Below are 18802 nucleotides of genomic sequence, written 5' to 3'. Positions count from 1 at the left end.
TTGCCACGGACTCCCAGTAGTAATCTGATTTTTTCCAGACACACAAGACTGGGGGTGAGGTGTGAGGTAGCGGAGAAGGCAAGGGTTGAGCACTGTGTTTTGTACGGGTGAGTTTACATTTCAGTGGGGGTGCAGAAAACCAAAGTGTCTAATTCGTTTAATGCACACAGCAGCAGGTGGCTCAGAAAGAAGAAAAAAGGACCAGTGCCTCTAAAATTATCCTCTTACACTGTGTAAAGTCTCTTCCAAAGTTTGTACCCCGGAAAACATGAGAGGCAATGTGCTTTTTACTTCATCGAAGTCTGCTCCATACTTGAAGCCATTGGGACTTTACAGGGCAGTTGTGTAGGTCCGTATCTCCTCTCAAGCAGCGTGTAAGCCGTAAGTGGCAAAACAGAAGGGCAAAGGTGGTTGCGTGCAGCGCGTTGCTGCCCGTATTGCTAGGGCTGGAGCACCTTCCTAAAGCTGGCAGGTCGTGCTGCAACGATTTGAAGTGCTCCTGCCACGGGTGGCATAGCTATCTGGTTTGTTCATGCACAAACAGGAAGAGTTTTCTGATTACGAGAACCAAGCGCAATTAATATATTAGGTGATTCAGCTCTTCCCCTTTGTTTACGGCAGAGCTGCATCACGCCGGGAAGTGCTGTTAGGTCACGATGCGAGGGAGGCAGAGCAAGGTGTGCAAATATTTATCAGTGTGGCTTTTCTGTTCAGGAGCTGTTGACAGGGATAAATAATGATAAATAATCATGGAAAAAGCACCCTGCCAAACAACCTGAGGATGCTCCTTTTGCTGCTCCTTCCTCCCCAGCCACTTCCATATGCTGAGCTGTTTCCACGGTATGCACCCTGGTTTGTGTCTCATTAGGATTTATTTATTTTTTTTCCCCGAGATTTTGCCAAAGATTTTCTAAGGCCCAGGATTTTCATGCGAGACAGTTGCACTCGCAGTTCCCCAGCTGGCCATTATTTAATTTTCTATTTTCTTTTTTTTTTTTTTTTATTTCTATTTTTTCTATTTTCAGTCCCAGCAGCTGCTGGCAGTGGACCTCAACTGTGCGCAGCGGGGCAGCTGGGGATCCGTGCTCCCTGTGCCTGGGTGCGACACGGCAAAGCTGCCACACGGCTTTGAGATCCGAGCACGCGGAGCCCGGGGAGGCAGAAAGAAATTCAGCAGCCCTTGACCTCCAACCAACAAACCGTGTTGTCCCTCCCCGAGGCAGCCTGGCCTGCTCTCTTTACACAACGTTACGCCTCCGAAAAGGTCTGGCAGTCCCTTCCAGCAAGTGCTGGGTCACCGCCTCACACCACCTGCGGTCTGGCAGGGAGCTTTCCGTGGGTGGGCCTCAGGCAGCTTCCACACAGACCCCGAGATCCCCGGGGCTGTGGGTCCAGCTCCCCCTTTTGAAAAGGAGAAACTTCACCCCTGCTGCGGGCACAAGGCAGGCCCAGCGTGGTCAGACAGAAGCAGGATCCTGCTCTGCGTGGGCAAAGCGAAGAGGCCTGGTGCCCGCACACCCGTGCTTGGCAGGAGTGGCCTTGTGCAGAGGGACGGGGCCGCGGCCTCGTGTGGTGTGCCTGAGCTGGCTACCCGTCCGGGCCGAAACGGGCCCGGGCTGCTTATATAGGATCTAGAAAAATGCATCGCATTTTCTGCTGAAGGTGTTTTTGTCCTCACCTCGGTGTGATTTGTAACAGCCTGAACGTGCCACAGGGCCCTGACACAAGGCCGGTCCTGCCCGTGGGCCTTCGGGTAGGAGCAGGCTGGGCTTCGGGACACCTGGGGAAAACTGAACCTGTTGATAGGCAGCGCTCAGCTCGTCCCCCATTGCGAACAGCTGTAAATATCCTCGTGGTAGTTTGACACTGTACCCTGGTAAAACATGCAACCCTGCGCCTGGCTGCACTGAGCAAACACAGGGAAAGGGTAAATCCTAGCAGGGAGCCCGCCGGTTTTTGGCAACGTGGCTGAGAAAGGTGAGCTAACCTGCTTCCACTCATGGCAGCAGGGGCTGCGACTTTTTAGAAGTCTTCCTGGGACCATCTTTGTTTGATTGCTCTCATCTCCTTTCTCCTCTGGTATTCTGATCCCTTGCTGCGTGCTTCTCAAAGTGCTTCATCCAGTGAGGAAAGAGCCTTGACATCTGCTCGAATGCCCTGTGACACTACAGCGAGCTGGAGGTTTTGTTGCGGGGGGGAAAAGGGAGTCTAACAGCGTCAGGGGCTCCGTGATAGAGGGCGTCTCCCTGTGTAGGTGCCTGGATTCTCCCTGGTATGCCACCAAAAGTACCTTCTCATAACTTCTTTTTCATTATTTGTCTTCTACAGCTGAGGTAGGAGGGAAGGAAGGAAAAGCGTTGTTAGCCACTTTTGACCACATCAGGCAATTTGGGTTGAAAAATTTGGCTCTGTGGGTACCAGAATTAATGAAGCCCAACTTCCTACAGGTTCATCTTTTGTGGCTGGTTATCACTGGGGCATCTAAGAGGGATGAATGATCTGATTAATTCTTTTCCTGCTGCTGAAGGAATTTATTTATTTCTTTATTTCCTTCCTACCAGGTTTTCCCTCTGAAATGCAGCAGGGCATGAGTTTGCTCTGCTGAGGTCAGCAGCTGACAACGCTGTCAGCACAGATGGTATCAGCGCTGTGAATGCCCCAGGTGATTTGTAAGAAGAAAATAATTTTTGAAACTGACGCCCTCTGGAGGGGAGGGGGACACTTGTAACTAATTCCCCTTCAGAAAGCACCAGCGTGGAAACGAGAGGAGAAAAGACATTGGGAAGAGGCATCTTGCATAAAGGTGTTCAGAAGGTCTGTGGATTACTGCCCACGTGTAATTATGCCCAAAATGTAATTATTAATGCTTTGTTATCAACACTACTGTGGGGACTTAATGAGTTAATGAAGAAATCCTGTAAGATCAACCCTGGAAGATAGACGGAGCTTCTTTTTAGGAAGAAAAAACACCCTATATTTCTTTGAAATATTAGGGAAGAAAAATCCAATTTCATGTTTTCCATAATTAGTTGGGGATGGAGGGGATCGAGTTTAAATAAAACCATGTACGTACTCAGGAATGCCTCTTCCTGTCACACAATCCTGTTCGCTGCCCGTGGCAGGCATATCCTTGTGACCCTTGCAGTTGCTCCTGAGATTATTTCTCATGGCAATGCCCCGTATAAGACCGTGAGGGAATCGGAGATAGTCACTGTTGGAAACAGTGTGAACGCAACCTGTTCCTTCCCTCAGCTGCCAGGCCCAGGAGGAAAACAAACATCGCGGTGTGCACTTGCTCCGAGGAACGTCATTACTGAGAAGGCTGCTGGTGGCAGGTGCAGCTGGGGGCCCCCCTCGGAGTTTACATAAAACAGCTTTTTCTGCCCCGGAACACGAGCGTGAGTTGTCGACACGCAGGTCGTGGCCCCATGGGAAGGAGGGCTGCTAGCTTTTGTTGGCCAGTCCAGGGAACTGCTGTGCATTTTTTTTTGTTCAGACATCGCTCTTCCAGCTACGCCTCAGCCCGAAGCACATGGGCGTCCTCAGGAGACGGGGCCTGGAGAGATCCAGAGCCCTGGCCAGAAAGGACCGGTGCTCTCGGTCTGCTTCCTGGTTGCTCTATCTCAAGATGCCTTCGTAGCAGAAACACCCAACAACAGAGGTGTGTTGTTTTGTCAACCAGAGAAAATTCACAGTGTAAAAGAACGTCTCTGTGTGCTTCGTCACAACCGTGGCCTCTAATTCTGGCCCTCGGCTAATTCTATTAATTAATGTGGTCACAGGGAGATCAATGAACAAGCAGACTTCCAGCTGGTTGCAGCAAAAGACAATCAACATAAGCCCTCTTTGAATCACATACAAGTGTGGTATTGGCTGTTGGGATCGCTCTCCTCCTGTTTTAACTTTTCTCTCAGCAGCATTTCAGCTAAAATGCTTGCAAACAACAAGGACACGTTACTTTTTTTTTTTAATGTTGTTAGTGCAATTTTTTGGTTTGTAGTGGAAGTAGGAAAAAAAGAGAAAAGATGACGAAACACCCGTAGCCAGCAAAAAAAAGAAAGCAAATATACCCTATGTTAGGTGTGCTTTTGACACTGATATAAGAGGTGGCTTAGGAGAGCATCAGGAAAAACGGAAGAGTAGATTCTGAGTAAACTGGTTATTTAAAATGTGAACTGATGGTCACTAAAAATTCCTTTTTGTCAACAGCAGTTTGCTGAAACTGAAGAAAAAATGCTGTGTTTCTGGAAGGCACTTGTGATACTCTGCTCACGGGGAGCTGCACCAAATAGAAGGACTGTGCACCTTTTCAGGTAATCTGAAGAACCTGTTTATGCAAGATGCTGGCTGATAGCGGCTGAGGATGGAGATCTTCCATGCAGTAATCAGCCTGCTTGCCCACAGCACTCGCCAGCAGGACTCCAAGCCTTTCAGAAAGACCGAGATAAAAGATGAGGAGATGTCTGCTCCCCACACCCATGCGGCTCCTGGCCTCTTCGCTGGGATGTGCTGAGCGAGGAGCTCCCAGAGAGGCACCGCTGGCTCCTCGGGGCCACCCCGCTTCCCTGTGTCACAGCACGGAGGTGGCAGCTCCTCCTGTGCTTTTCGGCCGGTGTCCTGCGAGTGTCGGTGCGTTGGATGCCCTGTACACAGCTCGCAGAGGGTTTCCCACGAAAGGGAGATGAGACAGCCTTGGTCTGCTTGCCCCCTAGAGCAAGGTTTTTATGGGAAGAGAACAACAGTGGGCAGCGCCCAGTGCCGCTGTTAGTGGCATCCTGTAACCAAACAGGCACCTCCTTAGATGTCTGAGCCTGAGCATCTCCTGTGGGTGCTCTCCTCTGTTCTTGTAGGCTGGAGCGATCGGGGGCCTGTCCTGCGTGCCACTTTCTGGTGCCGTGACGGGGATCCTCTGCGGAGTGCTGCCTTACTCAAGGCTTTGGAGGTCAACATCCTACACTTTGCTGTTTCTCTCTCCGTGGCTCCTGTGTTTCCCTTATTTTATACCACGAAGATTCCCACAGCTCAGATCTCTGGCATGGATGCTGGACGTCTTATTGGGCGACCGGTGACTGCACAATACTTTGGTCTCATTCTGGCTTGGCAAACGTGAAAGAATTTCACAACCCCAGCAGGAGAGCGGCTCTGGCAACAGCGTGTGCCTGATAGGAGCAGTCAGACGTATCACGCATGGGAGCAGGTGCCTGCAACGCCCTGCTCATTAGCTGTGTGCGGTGGCGTGGCAGTGGTGAGCGTGGGACGTGAGCAGCAGGCTGCTCAGGCAGTGCGGCGATGGTGACCTGGGGTGTGCACGAAGCTCCCGTGTCAGGAAGTACAGGTCTGGATGCCACTGTCGGCCTTTCCTGGGTGCTTTCACTGGAAAAACACAGCATGTGCTCTGAAACACTGCCACTGTTTGCCCACACCGTGCCATTGTTCACCAGTCAACGTTACAGGAAGCTGGGAAGGACAACTCAGTGCACAATGCTCCGCGATTTTCTGCATTACCTGTATCTGCTTCTTACAGCGCTGCAGGGTATTCCAGGGGCCACCTTCCTCTTGCTTCTCTGGAAGCCCTTTGTCCCTTTTCTGCTGAGCTGCAGGACCGCCAGCAGTCTCCAGCCCCCTGCTGTGCCCTTCTCATCCTGTGCTCTTCTGGCACTGCCCTCGATCCAGAGGAGCTTTATCAACACCAGTCTCACTGCATTTTTCTTTGCCTGTCAGCCTTTTCCACTTGTTCTGAGAGTGAGTGCCATTTCAGCCCAGGCTCCTGTTAAGTCTGCTTTATCTTATCTTTGCTGTCACACCTGTAAGCCCATGAGAACCTGCTCACCTTCTTCTCCCTAAAAGCCTGCATGGTGAAACTTTGACGGCATGCTGACAAAAAACGTGCGACTGCAAGTGGTTTCCTGTGGGAAGAGCTGGACGGATGGTCAGAAGTCTTGCAGGTGACAGGATGCTTCAGAGGGAGGCAGCCTTGCTTTGGAGGCTGCGGCACGGTGCTGAGCCAGCTGTGTGCTGCAGCCATCGGTGCTTCCCCGGGGCTGGTTCGTGCCTGTGTCACACCAACGGTAGCAGGGGAAGGGCTGATAGCAGAGGGCAAGTGACATAGTGTTTGCTGTCCTTTTTTTTTTTGGGGGGCTGAAAGACAGGCTTCTGGTCAAAGTTTTACAGGCTTGTAGTTTTTTTTTTTCTGCTCTGTATCAGCATTTTTGGCTTTCCTGTGAAGAGATGTTCTCTGGGCTTTTTTTTTTTTTCCAGGTGTGTGTAGTATCCAGTATTGTTACTAATAAAACGGGTATGTTAAAAGCATGCACTTCATTGTCTTCAAGGTGTTCTTAGCCTGTGCACATGGCTGAAGTGTTTAGACAGGAGGAGGAGGCTCAGGCATAGCGGTGGAGGAAAACACGTTCCTAAAGCATAGAGACCCTCCTCTTCTCCCCATACCCTGCTGCAAAGGCCAGGGAAAGTGTGTAGGGTCTGTTAACCTCACCCCATCCCTGCTGAGAAACCGGCAGGCTGCTGGGTTGGGTGCAGCTCGGGCACTGCCAGGGGCTTGCAGGGGGCTTGGGACTCCAGCTTCTTGCACACCGGGGGGGCTCCACCGTGCGCGAGCAGCACGGGGAAGGTGGATCTGCCCGGGTTTGGGGTTGGTGGCTGGGGGAAGAAGGCCAGGTGCTTCTTAATCGGGAAGATTTTTCATGCAATCTGGACAATTCACCTAGGGAAGTCGAGGTGAGGACGAACACACAAAGTTCTCAGCGGTCTTTGTTCAGGATGAAGGCAGGAGTGCTGGCTGCAGGCAGCGTGTGTAACCAGCGATCGCATCGATTCTTTTAAACATCCAGTCACGCTCAGGTAACTAGCAAAAACAGCTGAAAGAGCCTGAACCGTGGCAGCCCCATTATCTGTGCAAGGCAGAGAAGCTCAGTTTCGTACATGAGATATTTATAAAGACCGTGGTGTCTTTTTACGTACGTACATGCTGCTTCCTGTGATGAAGGCCTTATCAGTGCCTTACGATCTAGCTGTTTTCTGACACTGCAATTACTCTCCAAGCAATGAATTGAGGCAGTTGGAGCACCAAAGAAAGCCGGAGCTGGCGCAGGCTGTGTTTATCAAGCTGCCAGAAAATCCACTGCTTTTCTGCCAGCCTGCCGTGCGACACGCACGCCCTGACCACGCTCCGCGGGGAAAGCTCTGCTCCGCACCTCGGAGCACCCCGGCTGGGGTCGGTGTGGGTCAGAGAGGTGCTGACACCCGCAGCATGATGCCCAGAGAGCAATTTCACCTTAACATTGCCTTTTTAACCTGGTGTTAGGGTTATTAGTGGAGATGCCTTCAGCATCTTGAAGCTGATGCCAGCTGATCCGCAGGCCCCAGCTCAGCATCCCATCAGTGACAGATCCAGAGCAGGAATCCCAGCTCCCCGATGCATTACCGAGCGCCAAGCCAAGGCACAGCCCTGGTGTTGCTCCTAGGCTTACCACAGCACCAGAAGTCCTCCAGCATTAAGGCTCCATCCACACGGAAAACATGACTACATCTGCATGTGTCATCAAAATTTAAGCTTTTACACATGGTAAATGTAACTTACTGGGTTGGTAACTTTTCAAAGCGAGAACTTCAGAAGTGTTTAGGTTTTAGGGTTTCAAAGAGTGTGTGGTTTCTGGAGGGGTGTTGTCTTGTTTTTGGTTCGGTGTCAAAACGACAGCCAGAAACGCACAGGACTACTACACGTGCAGAATTTACACATCCAAAAAGCAGTTTAAGGGCAGAGTGAAACGTGAGCCAGAGTAAAGATACCTGCTTCTAAACCCTTCATTCATGCATCGGTTTTGCATTTGTAACCAACTATTACCTGCGGGGAGCAACGCAAGCATCCAGTACTAACAGTTACTGACCAACAGGCAAGCAAGCTCTAGAGCAGAAGAGCCTGAAATTCAGCCAACAGCGAGGAGACCTGGGAGAACGCTGCCACCTCACCTGTGGCCGTGCAGTGCTGGGAAAAAAGCCCCGTGGCCTTGGACAGTTTTCCAGACGCTCTGTTTTTCTGGACACGAGTGTTTTGCGAGGATGGTGTGCCGTGCTTTGTAATGCAGAAGCAGAGACAGGAATAGGAATAACAGCCACTGCAATTTGGCATGTGAATATTTTGCTCTTTCAGGTTAGGAATTGCTATCAGCATCACAAAATGAGGATCAAGGGTCATCTCCAGCTGAGGAACGGGAAGAGAAAGAGGCCAGATGTTAGGCTTGGGTGAAAGAAGGGAGACTAGCTGGGAGCACAAGACAACTGGAGCAGGGTGCTCAGTCGAGGCTGGCACAACGCAGCGCTCCTGCTCTCCACCACCATTTTTCTCACTTCCATGCCCCTCAGCAGCAGGACATGGTGGCAAGGTGACGGGCCACCCACGCCCCAGGAGAGCCACCCCCAGACAAGGACAGGCCCACACCTCAGTGTTGCAAAGTCAACATTTTATTGAACCTAAGTTGATGCAGAACAGAGGGGCAACAACGGCTCAAGTGTTCATTGACAGAACGCCCCAGGGTCTTTCATGTACAGTTTTAATACAGTTGGTACAGAAACGATTGAAAAAGTTTTAGAATACTCTCCAATTCAGCAAGGGGGATTCACAGCCCTGCTGTAAGCCTTCATGTTCCCAGATGCTGTCCTCCTTTGGACAATTCCATATCCTTGCCCAGAAGGCGGCTACGGAATTGCTGCCCACATCCCTCTCCCCTCAGGTACACAAACAGAGGAAAGCAAAACTTACGAAAAGAATCATACTTCAAAGCAGCCATAGATCTTCACATGAATCAACATTTACATATCCAGAAAGACTGGTTGTAACATCACTATTTTAAAAAAGCTAACGTATGAGCAAAGTTACAATATCGACACCTTAACCTGAATTCTCTTTAAAACATGTTGAAGCAACTTTGCCTCTATGACTTACCCATGTGTTTCACAAAACACTTGCAAAATATTATTATTATTACTTTTTGGTAATTGACAAGGTCAAACGAAGGCTCGGAAGCAGTCAAGAGTGATCTGCTTCCTGTGATAGTTTGGAGATACTGTTCTGAGACAGTTTTCTTTGGGCATAGATTCCCTCCCCCAAACTATAGCAAGACTGGAACACAGTCATCCTCTGATTTTTTTTCAGTCATCTGGACAGGCTGATGCCTCCCTCTTGACTACATGTTTTTTCAAGCCGCGGTGAGATCCAGCTTCCAAGCAGGAGCACATGCAGCTGCCCCTTCTCTACATCAACTGTTCGCTCTGGGCTTGCTGTAACCCCAGCCAGGATGACACCATCTGCAGTGCTTGTTCCTCGGAGCGAGCTGGACACTTGCATGGGACAGGCAATACAGTCACAGGCCCAGCTTCAGTGGGTTCTCTGTATCTGACGAACAGGAACAACAGCTCAAGGGAAACAAGAGATACGTATTGCAAAACAGTGCTGTAAATCTGCATAGGCTGTTGGGTATACTTGCAAGGCTTAAGAAATGCTCAATGCAAATGGGCAAAACCTTCAATTAAGGTCTTTACAGTAGCTTGTCAGGTCTCATGATTATACACAGTGGACCTCTCAAGTACATTAATCCCCAGCAACAGATACACAGGCTGTAAACCAGAAGATGCATGCAAATACAGATCAATCTTTTTCTCATAAAAGGAGAAAAAATAGTTAACGACACTGGGTCTCAGTTACACAGTGGTAGCACTACAAATGGTAACAACGCAGCTGTAGAGCAGCACTGCACGTACCACAGTGGCAGCTAAAGTCAGATCTGTGCATACAGTTTAGATAAAGAGCACTGCCAGGGTGGGTCCCGATACCAGCAGCTTCCCCTTACTTTAATCTGAGCAGCTGCTTTGTTTCTGGGTTGAAATGGAGCCATCCAGTGCAGCTACAGTGCAGTCAGCAGCCCCCGCACTCAGACCTGGGCACTGCTGTGTGCATGCTCAAGATCAAGCTCCATCTTTGGGCCCAGAGGAACGCAGCTCTTGACGGGAAGCAAGAGGTCTCCCCTTCACTTTGCCATTTGAAATGTGCAGTATAAGCCAAGGGACTCAGAGCCAACTTGGTCTCAAAATACGTAACAGAAGTATAGTGTTCATGCAAGAGAAGGGAAGATGCCTCTTGCACGCTATTTCATCTTCACAAACGGAAGGTATCTGAACCCACAAATTTAAGGCAAAAATTCATATCCCCATTTACCTGAATGCATATTTTCTGACAAATCTCAAACATTTTCTGGTTTACAGTGACACACAACATTTTTATTTATTTATTTATTGTTATGCTGGAGATAAAGTTTATTGAAGATACTACCACAATTTTGGCAAATATTCCAAAACCAGATTTGTAAACATAATGCTTCCCTTTTCAATTGGCAGCATTTTGAAAAGACAAAAACAATAAAACAAAGATTTTGCTCTATTTTGACCAGATAACCTGTGTTTTCACATGACAAAGCAAGCAATAGTTTAAATCAAAATAAACCAAAAACTGCATGAAATGAAAGTTTGTGCTGTTTGGTGATCACAGTATTTCATAGTTAAATACATCTGTTTGTTACATTCCTGGCACCCAGGACAAAAATCTTTAAATATACATTTCATGTAGGCAATAGCTTCTTTGCATATCTCTCTTCAAAAAATACTTTATAGCAGTATATAAATAGGTAACCTACATGCTTAATTTTATATTCTTGCCCCAAAACTATATATCTGTTTAATTTTTGTAAAGTATCGATTTTCCCAACATTAATAAAGCTGACAAACTATTGAAATGAAAATGTTTTCATCTTCCATAATAGAAGTAGCAATTTTATAGGAAAAAACCTACAGCAACACTCATCAGTTGTTTTAACCTGAGCGTTTGGCCTACTTAGAGTAGCAGCTTTTTTTTTTTTTAATTTTTATTCCCCATCACGCATGCTCACACCCACACATTCTTGCACGCACACAGTACAGGCACACACTTTCAGACACTGGTAGGCCACGTAGTGCTTCCCAGGTGCTGCAGAGAAGTGGGAAGCAGTGTAGCTAATAATTTAACTACACTAAATACACACAAGCAAACACCTTAAGGCAACCATTGCAATGGGGGTTTGAGTTGCAGTGATGAGTTTCTGTTGTAACAAGTATGGGCTGTATATAGCACTTATATACATGCCTCTTTAACCCTCCAAAACAATGTGTTTTTTTTTTTAATTTTTTTTTGTGCAAATTTCTAAACCTTCTACCATTTAAGGCAAAGAGTTTGCATTAACAAGAAAGGTCAGAAAAATAGCCTTATATTTATCCAAAAGTACTTCAGTTTGCTACAATATTTTCTTAAAATGTGCACAACTTCATAGTAGATGTTGTGCTGGGATCCCAGCACCTACTAATAAGATGGATTTCAATGGACAAACGTAAGTCTTGAAGAAAAGAAGGGACCAGAAAAAGCAGCTTCAAATATGCATATAAGCAACACCAACAACAACAGAAGTAGTCAACTCAAGTATACTAATACTGAAACTTTTGTAATGCAAAAGTTCTAGCCTCTTAGAATCTTAGAGCAACTCATCTGGAATTTTAAATAAATAAGCTTCTGGTCATTCACATGTTCTGGTCCAAGCAGAAGACTAGTGCCATGACTCTGCTTGCCGTTGGTCAAATTCACCTATAAGTCTTTTAATATGAGACAGCTTGTTATGTAGATATTCACATCTATATTTCTCTTCATGGTAGTTGGGGCTAGACTGCAAAGATAAAAAGAAAATTAGGGCATGAAAATATTTCTGAGTTTAGTATTTCACGTCCTTTGCTTAAAAATGGCCTCAAGCCCAACTCAGCAATTTCTAACTCCCACAGACCTTGTGTTATACATACCTGTTGTATCTTTCGATACTCTTCTAGGACTTCCTCGTGAAGGATCTTCAAGGAAAAAAAAGTGAAGACAATAATGAAGAACTTTTCACTGCTATTAGAAAATGCAACTATGTAAAGCAGTAAAAATACAGTGTTATTCAAGATATTTTCTTATCCAAGAGCCATCCCTCCCCTGTACTGCAAAACAACAACCAGACCAACAAACCTAGGAAACAGCCCAGATCTGCAATTAAACCTGTAAATAAGCAACAAGAAGAGAATGTGTTTGAAGATTCCCTTTGTGAAGTCATTCATGCCGCTGTAAAATACTTGTGTTCACAGACAGCTCAGTTGGGTGGAGTCTTCAATTAAGGGCTACACAACTCCTTGCAGGGTTTTGTGAAGCTACAAAAGTCAAAAGCTAGTCCACACGGAGTCAGACCACGTATGTGAGTTCTGCAAGGTTTCTCTCATTTGTCTGACCGAGCAGTACCAAGTATTTTAAAATACTCCTCCTACTCACAAATACATTTGCAATCTGTCAAAAAAGCTTATAAAAGGTAGCCAGATACTACCAAGAACCCTCAGCATACACACAGAATTAAAGAATACTGTTACTGAACAGCTGAAATTTCCATGTCCAAATAACGTCATCCCAGGCTCAAAAACTGGAATGCTATGTTTTTAGTACCCTTCTTTGCTAAAATTTTCAACTAGGGTTTGGGCCAACCACCTAGAAGCCGAGTATGTTTGTCGCTGTAGGTCCTTTTACATACATGTAGTTAAATACATATTCCTTCAAATAACAGAAAACAGCTGGTTAGCAAAGCCCAGGGATTATAGCTGCTGTTCTCCGTATTTCTGTGCTTCTGCCTCATCAATATAGCAGCATGTCACTGGGACACTGCAGGGCAGTTAGCAAAGCCACTGCCGATCCGGTAACTCCAGCTATACGACCAGTCACTTGGTCACTCCTGAACACTGAACTTTTAAAACCTTGTCAATACAATTTAATGGATTACTATGCTGAAGCATCTGCCTGTGCTGAGAATGTGGACTTTTGGAAGAGATGAGAGAAAAGAGAAACAAACGTGTGCGGTTTTATTCTGCTTTACCTGATATTCCTTAGACCCTGGAGAAAGCTGTTTCCTTTGTGCATCAAGCTTCATGAATCTCCTGGTGATACTCTCCATCCGAGCGTGCAAATTCCTGTATTCATCATACTCGGCATTGAAGTCATCCTTGTAACTCTGGCGTTGCTCATACGAGACTATAGCTATGTATTTTCTAATGGAAAAAAACAAGTGTGTGTATAAGTGTACACCAAAGCCATTTCATAGTATCAGCCAGAAGTCGTGAGGAAAGGATTAACTGCTGCACTCTGCCCTTCTTTACCTCCTCTGCGAGGAAAGAATTAACTGTTCTCCTAGAAGCTAGGAACTGATTGCTTTGTGCCTGCCTAGAGCTGCAAACACAGGCCTGGGCACTTCTGCAGGGTGTACGAGGAGCAACAAGCTGATTATATGACAAAACACCAGAAGTGCTGTTTTGAGAAACTTCAGTCCCAGAAAAGAGCAAGGTCTCAGGGAGACAACAACAAAGGACTGGAGCAAACCTAAGGCTCACACCTGTCCTGCTGTGCCTGGCAATAACAGAGAATGATCAGCGGACTCGGGACTGGTGTAACGATGTGACTGGATGTGTTTGGATAGAACAGAACAGAATTCAGAGACCATCAAGTCCCACTGCCTGACCACTTCAGGACTAACTGAATGGCAAATGTCAATTCAAGTCAAGCTTTGGCTTTTCTTGTTTTCTCCCTGCAGATGTGAGCTGCTGCTCTCCACTCTCCCTGTGAAGCCTGACTTTGTTCACAGAGGACATGTATTTTCTTCTTCTGCCCTAGTTCAAGGAGCTCCCTGTTCAGCCAGGCTGGTTTTCTGCCCCACTTGTTTGACTTGCCACACTCTGGGATTGCCTGCAACTGGGCTTTTAAAAGGTGGTTCTTCAAAATCAACCAGCTCTGATGGACTCCTAAACCCTCTAGAGCTGATTTCCAGGGATGCTGCCGACTAGTTCCCTGAGTAGTTTAAAGTTTGCTCTCCTACAATCCAGGCTGGCAACTCTGCTGACCTTTTTCTGCTAATATCAAACATTTTATACAACTAATTCCTCATCGCTGTGGCCAAGACAAACACCTACCCTCACCTGCTCCACAGGGCCTTCTCTATTCTCAACAGATCTATAAGGACACCCCCTTCCTAGCTGGCCAAGTGTTTGAATTCTCAGCCCAGCACAGGAAGCATTAAAACTGCTGCCCCACAGTGCTAGAGCTACCCTCAGACTGCCCACAATGCATCACTGCATTAAATATGCAGAAGCTATTTGTGTTACAATGTAAAGAATAATCATCTTACAGAAAATTATTTTTAATATTTTAATAAAGCATTTAGGCAACCTACTGATTCTGCTATTATGCCATTTCAAAGCAAGTTCTTCAGCACTTCTTATTGCTATGAGGGACAAAAATTTTCAAGATATAGCAAGTAAATTTTAATTTTTGGGCATCTGACATGACAATCTGCTATGGAGCTAAAATTAAACTCAATTGGGAAGTCTTTCTTCATTTGTAAAGACTGCAGTACCCCGATCATTGCAGATATGCAACATTTCATATACAAGTTTAGTGCATTTGTACTTTTTTTTTGTAGTCATAATTAAGAAGCTAGAATTTAAATTTGAATGGAGGTTTCTTGACCATCTCTAGGCCCCCGTTTTACAATTTTGTGGTGAAATTGTATATTTTGCTGTAGCTTCCAATTAATCAGTGGTCATTTACATGAAAGCTTAAGCAATAGTTAGATAGTTAATTCTGCTAGTTCGCATTTGTTGGTGTGTGTAATACAATTTACTTTGCAATGCTGGACTTTAAATTTGCTAGTTTTCCCTCCCCACCTTCCCAACTTAGATGTACTTTAGATGTCCTAAGTAGTGAAAACACAGGAAAGATATTCAAACTTCACATACTGAGTAATTTAGCATTCAAACTTCCTTCTGGATTGCCTCACTCCTAAACAGAAAGCAGCACATGTTCATATGCCTTTTCATTTTGGTCTTCAGGAAGAGTGAAATTATTATATTTTTTTTTAATCTGCTAAACCATATTAAAAATTGTTCTTAGTACTTCTTCCCCCTCGAAACAGTTAAGGGACAGCCTTAGATTTCGAAACTTACAGGTATGCAAATAGGGCAGCTGGTTGACTTAAATCAAAATGTAATTTTAGAGTAATGGCATGTTCCTTTAGAGGAAATTGTCATTTTAAAGGAATTTGTCATTACTGTAAAATTACATTTTGGTAATTTTTCAGTTTTGTAGCTAAACTAGAGTTTTTACTGAAGTAGTTGAAAAATCATCTGTAAGTGGTATGACTATTATTATTTTACTCACATGAAATAGTCTGGTAGTTCACTTGTCGATGAAGGAGGGTCTGTGGAGGCAGTAGAATTTTCTTTAACTCCTGTGGAAAAACAGAATTTTGATGCTCATGATAAACAGCCTTTTAATAGAGCTAAACAGTACCAACCTGATGGACTGGAAAAAAAATCCTTTAGAGTTTTACTCTCACAGTAAATTACTGGCAATAAGCTCTACACGTTAATAATAGTGCTCACACGACCTTCTCCACAGTAGGCAGCACCGGAGTTTACAAAAAGGGCATGGCTACTTTATTCCACAGGGTCTGCATGACCGAACTATTACTCAGAGGTCAACTTTTCTTATTTCAAGACATGATGTGGCATCTGCACAGCAATTCAAATTACACAGCAACAGATGTAGTCGCACAATAGAACAGAGTTTGATATATACCAACATCCAGGCTTCTGAGGATGGCAGTAAAGAGAGTAGAAAGCTGAAGTTCTTTTCATGCCACGTTTTTGTCCCTCCTTCCCTACCCATTTTGGATACCCAAAGTTGGATTAAATTTCAGCACTCTTCTAGACAGGAAAGTCAAGAGCATTGTATACGGGTTACTGGCATTCAGGCTTCAATAACCTGCAACAAAGACTTGTTCATCAATTAACGTGGCAATAGCGGGGTTGAAAGTTATTTGCACTTGTAAATTGCTCTTTTGCTCTTTTAGATGGCATTGTGAAAACACAGTACATTCAACCTCCAGTACTTCTTTTTAAAGAAACATTTCAAGACACATTTGTCTTTTTGACAAATAAGAAAAATAGCTGGAACAGAAAGTAAGGCTCAGTATCTTTGTAATCTACTTTCTTTTCATTTGAGGTTTGTTGGGAAGCTTAAAAAACATACAATCCTTTATGGTAATCACTATCGTACATCACTGCTGTTTAAGCACAGTATTTCTGCCAAAGCTCAGCCATTTTTACCAAGCTGTAAGCTATGTGAACAAAGTCACAGGAAAAGACAACTTACATGTGTTCTACTGGATTAGTTTTAATATTAAAATTATCACAGGGTATAAGCAGGAAGTGTGGTAAAAAATAGTATAAGAATAAAATTTGAGAAAAATGCAAACAGTAATATTAATAACCTCAGCATATAAAATACTATTTCTGTGAGCAATTTGGCTGTGAGCATTTCACTTCCAAAAGCTCAAGCATTATTTGTTTAAATGGCTAGACCCATCTGAAAGTTTCAACATAACCATCAACTTGAAGGTTAATATGGATCCTTACTTCCCTAGTCATTCAGAATTATGTTACTGGTATCTGGAGAAAGACGTTCACATGTCTGTAAAGTCAAGCATGAATTATTTTCAAGGCAATTCCATGCCACATGTGGGCAACTGGGCAGTATGTCCAGGGTAAATGTGAAAAGACTGTCTCAAAGCACACTTATCTACATACACAGTCCTTCAGAGGGGCACCCTGCATGCTCTGAAGATTTCTTTGGGCTGTGATAGGCAAGGGCCAAACCCAACTTTTAGTTTGCTGAAGTAGTAGGTTCTGTGGCTAAAATTGAGAAGAGCTTACAGCACTGTTCAAACCAAAATTCTAGTAAACCATTTTCCAGTTTACGTAGGTTTTAGACAACCCAACAAAAGGTAGAGTACTATGAACTTTGTCTTGTAATACCTGATTAAATACATTTATTTCTGATCCATGTCTTTCAGTAAATACGTATTTCAGTAAATAGTATGCAATACATACATGTGACAAGCTTCTCTAATCATGTTATTAGAGCACAGGCTTTAAAACCTGCTGATTAAAAAAGTAAAAGTAAATTTCAGTGAACTGTCAGTTTCATGGAATTCAAGTTAAAAAAAACTATTACTTGTGTTTTTCTAGCACCTAGCCCTTCCTTTTAAAGGGTTACAGTTCAACAGAAATCCATATAATATTTCTTTGTTCTAACCATTTCAGTAATGTAGAGTGAGAATTCTTAAAAATATGCCTAACTTTAGGTAAGGTTCCAGCAGAACAACCTCAGTATCTCTTTTGGGGCTTTTCTTTTTTTAAAGCTAAAAGATAAAGTGTAATGCAATGGCAGACAAAAAATATGATTTCCTAATTCATGATCATAAGTTCGGGGTAACGGGAAGGGACTTAATATAGAGCAAGTGGAGGAAACAGACCATTCACCTTTCCAGCCCCCGTTTTTACCAGCACCTTTTCACAACAGTTACCCATGTAATATTTAGGAAAAGCAGTGTATGGATACCTTCACCTGACTCCAAACTGGAGGGGTTTTTCAGCTTGGCAGTTTCTTCTTTTCTAAGGTCCTTCTCCTTTTCGCCTGCACTCCTAGTGTCCTGCTTTTTGATTTGGTCCTTCTCCTTATGCTTTTTGGCCTTCTTCTTGGATTTTTTGTACAACGCTGTGCTGTTCTCGCCTGCCGGCAAGGTATGATGCTCCAACGGACCATCAGCAGGCGCTGGGGTTCCCGAGGGAGTCCGAGAGGTATATTTTTCTTGCTGGTCCTCGAAGATGCTACTGCTGTTTTGGCTGATGCTGTCTACGGGCAGATCTTGGGTCCCGCGCCCCTCAGGGGTGGTGGGGGAACTGGAGCTGGCGGTCTGGGGTGGGTTGGAGGCAGGCGGGTGCGTGGTGGGCAGGGGCAGCGGGGCGGGCGCCGCGGCGGCTGGTGCTGGGGCCGGGGCTGCCGGTGGTGGGGCTGGGGCTGTCTTCTCGCTGGGGGCAGGAGGTTGGGTGCCAAAGGACGGCTGGACTCGGCTGGTGAGGTGAGAGATCCTCGGCTTCTTGTTCATCAGGGGGTCGATGAAATCGGAATCCAAGAGGCGTTTCTGAAAAATAAAATGGATTATCAGAATTCAGTTTTGCTGCCGGCCCAGGCAAAAGCATCTCAGAACAGGCAGATCTTGAACATACATCCCACACCTAAAACAACGACTGCCAAGCAAGAAATTGATGCAGCTAAACACGTAGCTCGTTTACACTTAGCTTTTAATCTTACGGCTTTGCAAGACTTCGTCCAAGCCTACAGCTAAGGCTGCAGAAGGCTGCAGCCAGATGAGGAGGTCAGGTCCCCGCGCACTGAGGCCGAGGGTCTCCTGCAGCTGCCACACCTCCTGGCTGACCACGGCAGCTCCGAGCAGCACTAAAATCTCTTAACCATGAGAGACTTCAAGTCCTCTCCCATGTAACGTTATGCACACACAAGCTCACGTAACCAAATTCCTTCAAGTTTTGATTGCACTTACTAACGTGCTGTTTCAGTCACAAAAAGAGTTGTGCTTTTCTGTAAAGCGATGTGTTTTGTATAAGAGTTTTTTTTAAGCACTTTCTAAAGAGTTTGTATTGTCCTGTTTTACTTTTTAGAGAAACAGGACGTAAGTATGTTAAGTTTGAAAAGGCTGGGAGAAGGCTGACGTACCTCCCACTGATCCAGACCTGCCCTTTACCCTGCACCATAACAAGTATTTAAACGATGCCAGGAAGAAGAAAA

At 45.4% G+C, this 18802-nt stretch overlaps 1 protein-coding gene across 2 annotated transcripts in view; it reads right to left on the bottom strand.

Annotated features, from left to right (window-relative positions):
• Positions 1-8453: 8453 nt before the first annotated feature.
• ELL2 (elongation factor for RNA polymerase II 2) overlaps positions 8454-18802 on the bottom strand; it is a 43596-nt gene continuing 33247 nt past the window's right edge. Inside the window, exons 8-12 of one of the 2 annotated variants that reach the window (XM_066987891.1) lie at positions 17564-18140; positions 15314-15383; positions 12981-13152; positions 11887-11931; positions 8454-11756 (exon numbers count right to left, since the gene is read on the bottom strand). In XM_066987891.1, coding sequence (XP_066843992.1) covers positions 11640-11756; positions 11887-11931; positions 12981-13152; positions 15314-15383; positions 17564-18140 — 981 coding nt within the window. In that variant the 3' untranslated portion in view covers positions 8454-11639. Of the gene's footprint in view, positions 11757-11886; positions 11932-12980; positions 13153-15313; positions 15384-17557; positions 18141-18802 lie in introns of both variants that reach the window. The other variant, XM_066987890.1, reaches the window with a different exon arrangement.

The sequence above is a fragment of the Anser cygnoides genome, chromosome Z (assembly GCF_040182565.1).
Source record: "Anser cygnoides isolate HZ-2024a breed goose chromosome Z, Taihu_goose_T2T_genome, whole genome shotgun sequence".
Lineage (NCBI taxonomy): Eukaryota > Metazoa > Chordata > Aves > Anseriformes > Anatidae > Anser > Anser cygnoides.
This window is presented reverse-complemented; position numbering and strand designations above follow the sequence as displayed.